Raw genomic sequence first — 283 nt, 5'->3', positions numbered from 1 at the left:
CAGCTGACGGGTTGGCGAAGCAGGATCCGGTGGGCGGGAAGGCTGCGGGTGAGGCGAAGTCTGTGGTACCCAAGATTGCACCGAAGGGTGTACCGGAGGCGAAGGCGGTCGATGACTTGGTGAAGCAGGGTTCGGTGGACGGGAAGACTCCGGGACTGGCGAAGGCTGTGGTACCCAAGATTGCACCGAAGGGTGTGCCGGAGGCGAAGGCAGCTGACGGGTTGGCGAAGCAAGGGTCGGTGGACGGGAAGGCTGCGGGTGAGGCGAAGGTTCCTGGATTAGC

General features: G+C 64.0%; 1 protein-coding gene across 1 annotated transcript in view; it reads left to right on the top strand.

Annotated features, from left to right (window-relative positions):
• The window catches only part of CSUI_003275 (virulent strain associated related), a gene marked incomplete at its 3' end in the record, with an annotated part of 6,450 nt that extends 6,193 nt beyond the window's left edge, over positions 1 to 257 (top strand). Inside the window, exon 8 of the mRNA XM_068063473.1 lies at positions 24 to 257. Within this exon, the coding sequence (XP_067924546.1) occupies positions 24 to 257 (234 nt within the window). The remainder of the gene's footprint in view (positions 1 to 23) is intronic.
• Positions 258 to 283: the final 26 nt, after the last annotated feature.

This window comes from Cystoisospora suis (genome assembly GCF_002600585.1).
Source record: "Cystoisospora suis strain Wien I chromosome Unknown contig_1433, whole genome shotgun sequence".
In the NCBI taxonomy this organism is placed as follows: Eukaryota; Apicomplexa; class Conoidasida; order Eucoccidiorida; family Sarcocystidae; genus Cystoisospora; species Cystoisospora suis.
This window is presented reverse-complemented; position numbering and strand designations above follow the sequence as displayed.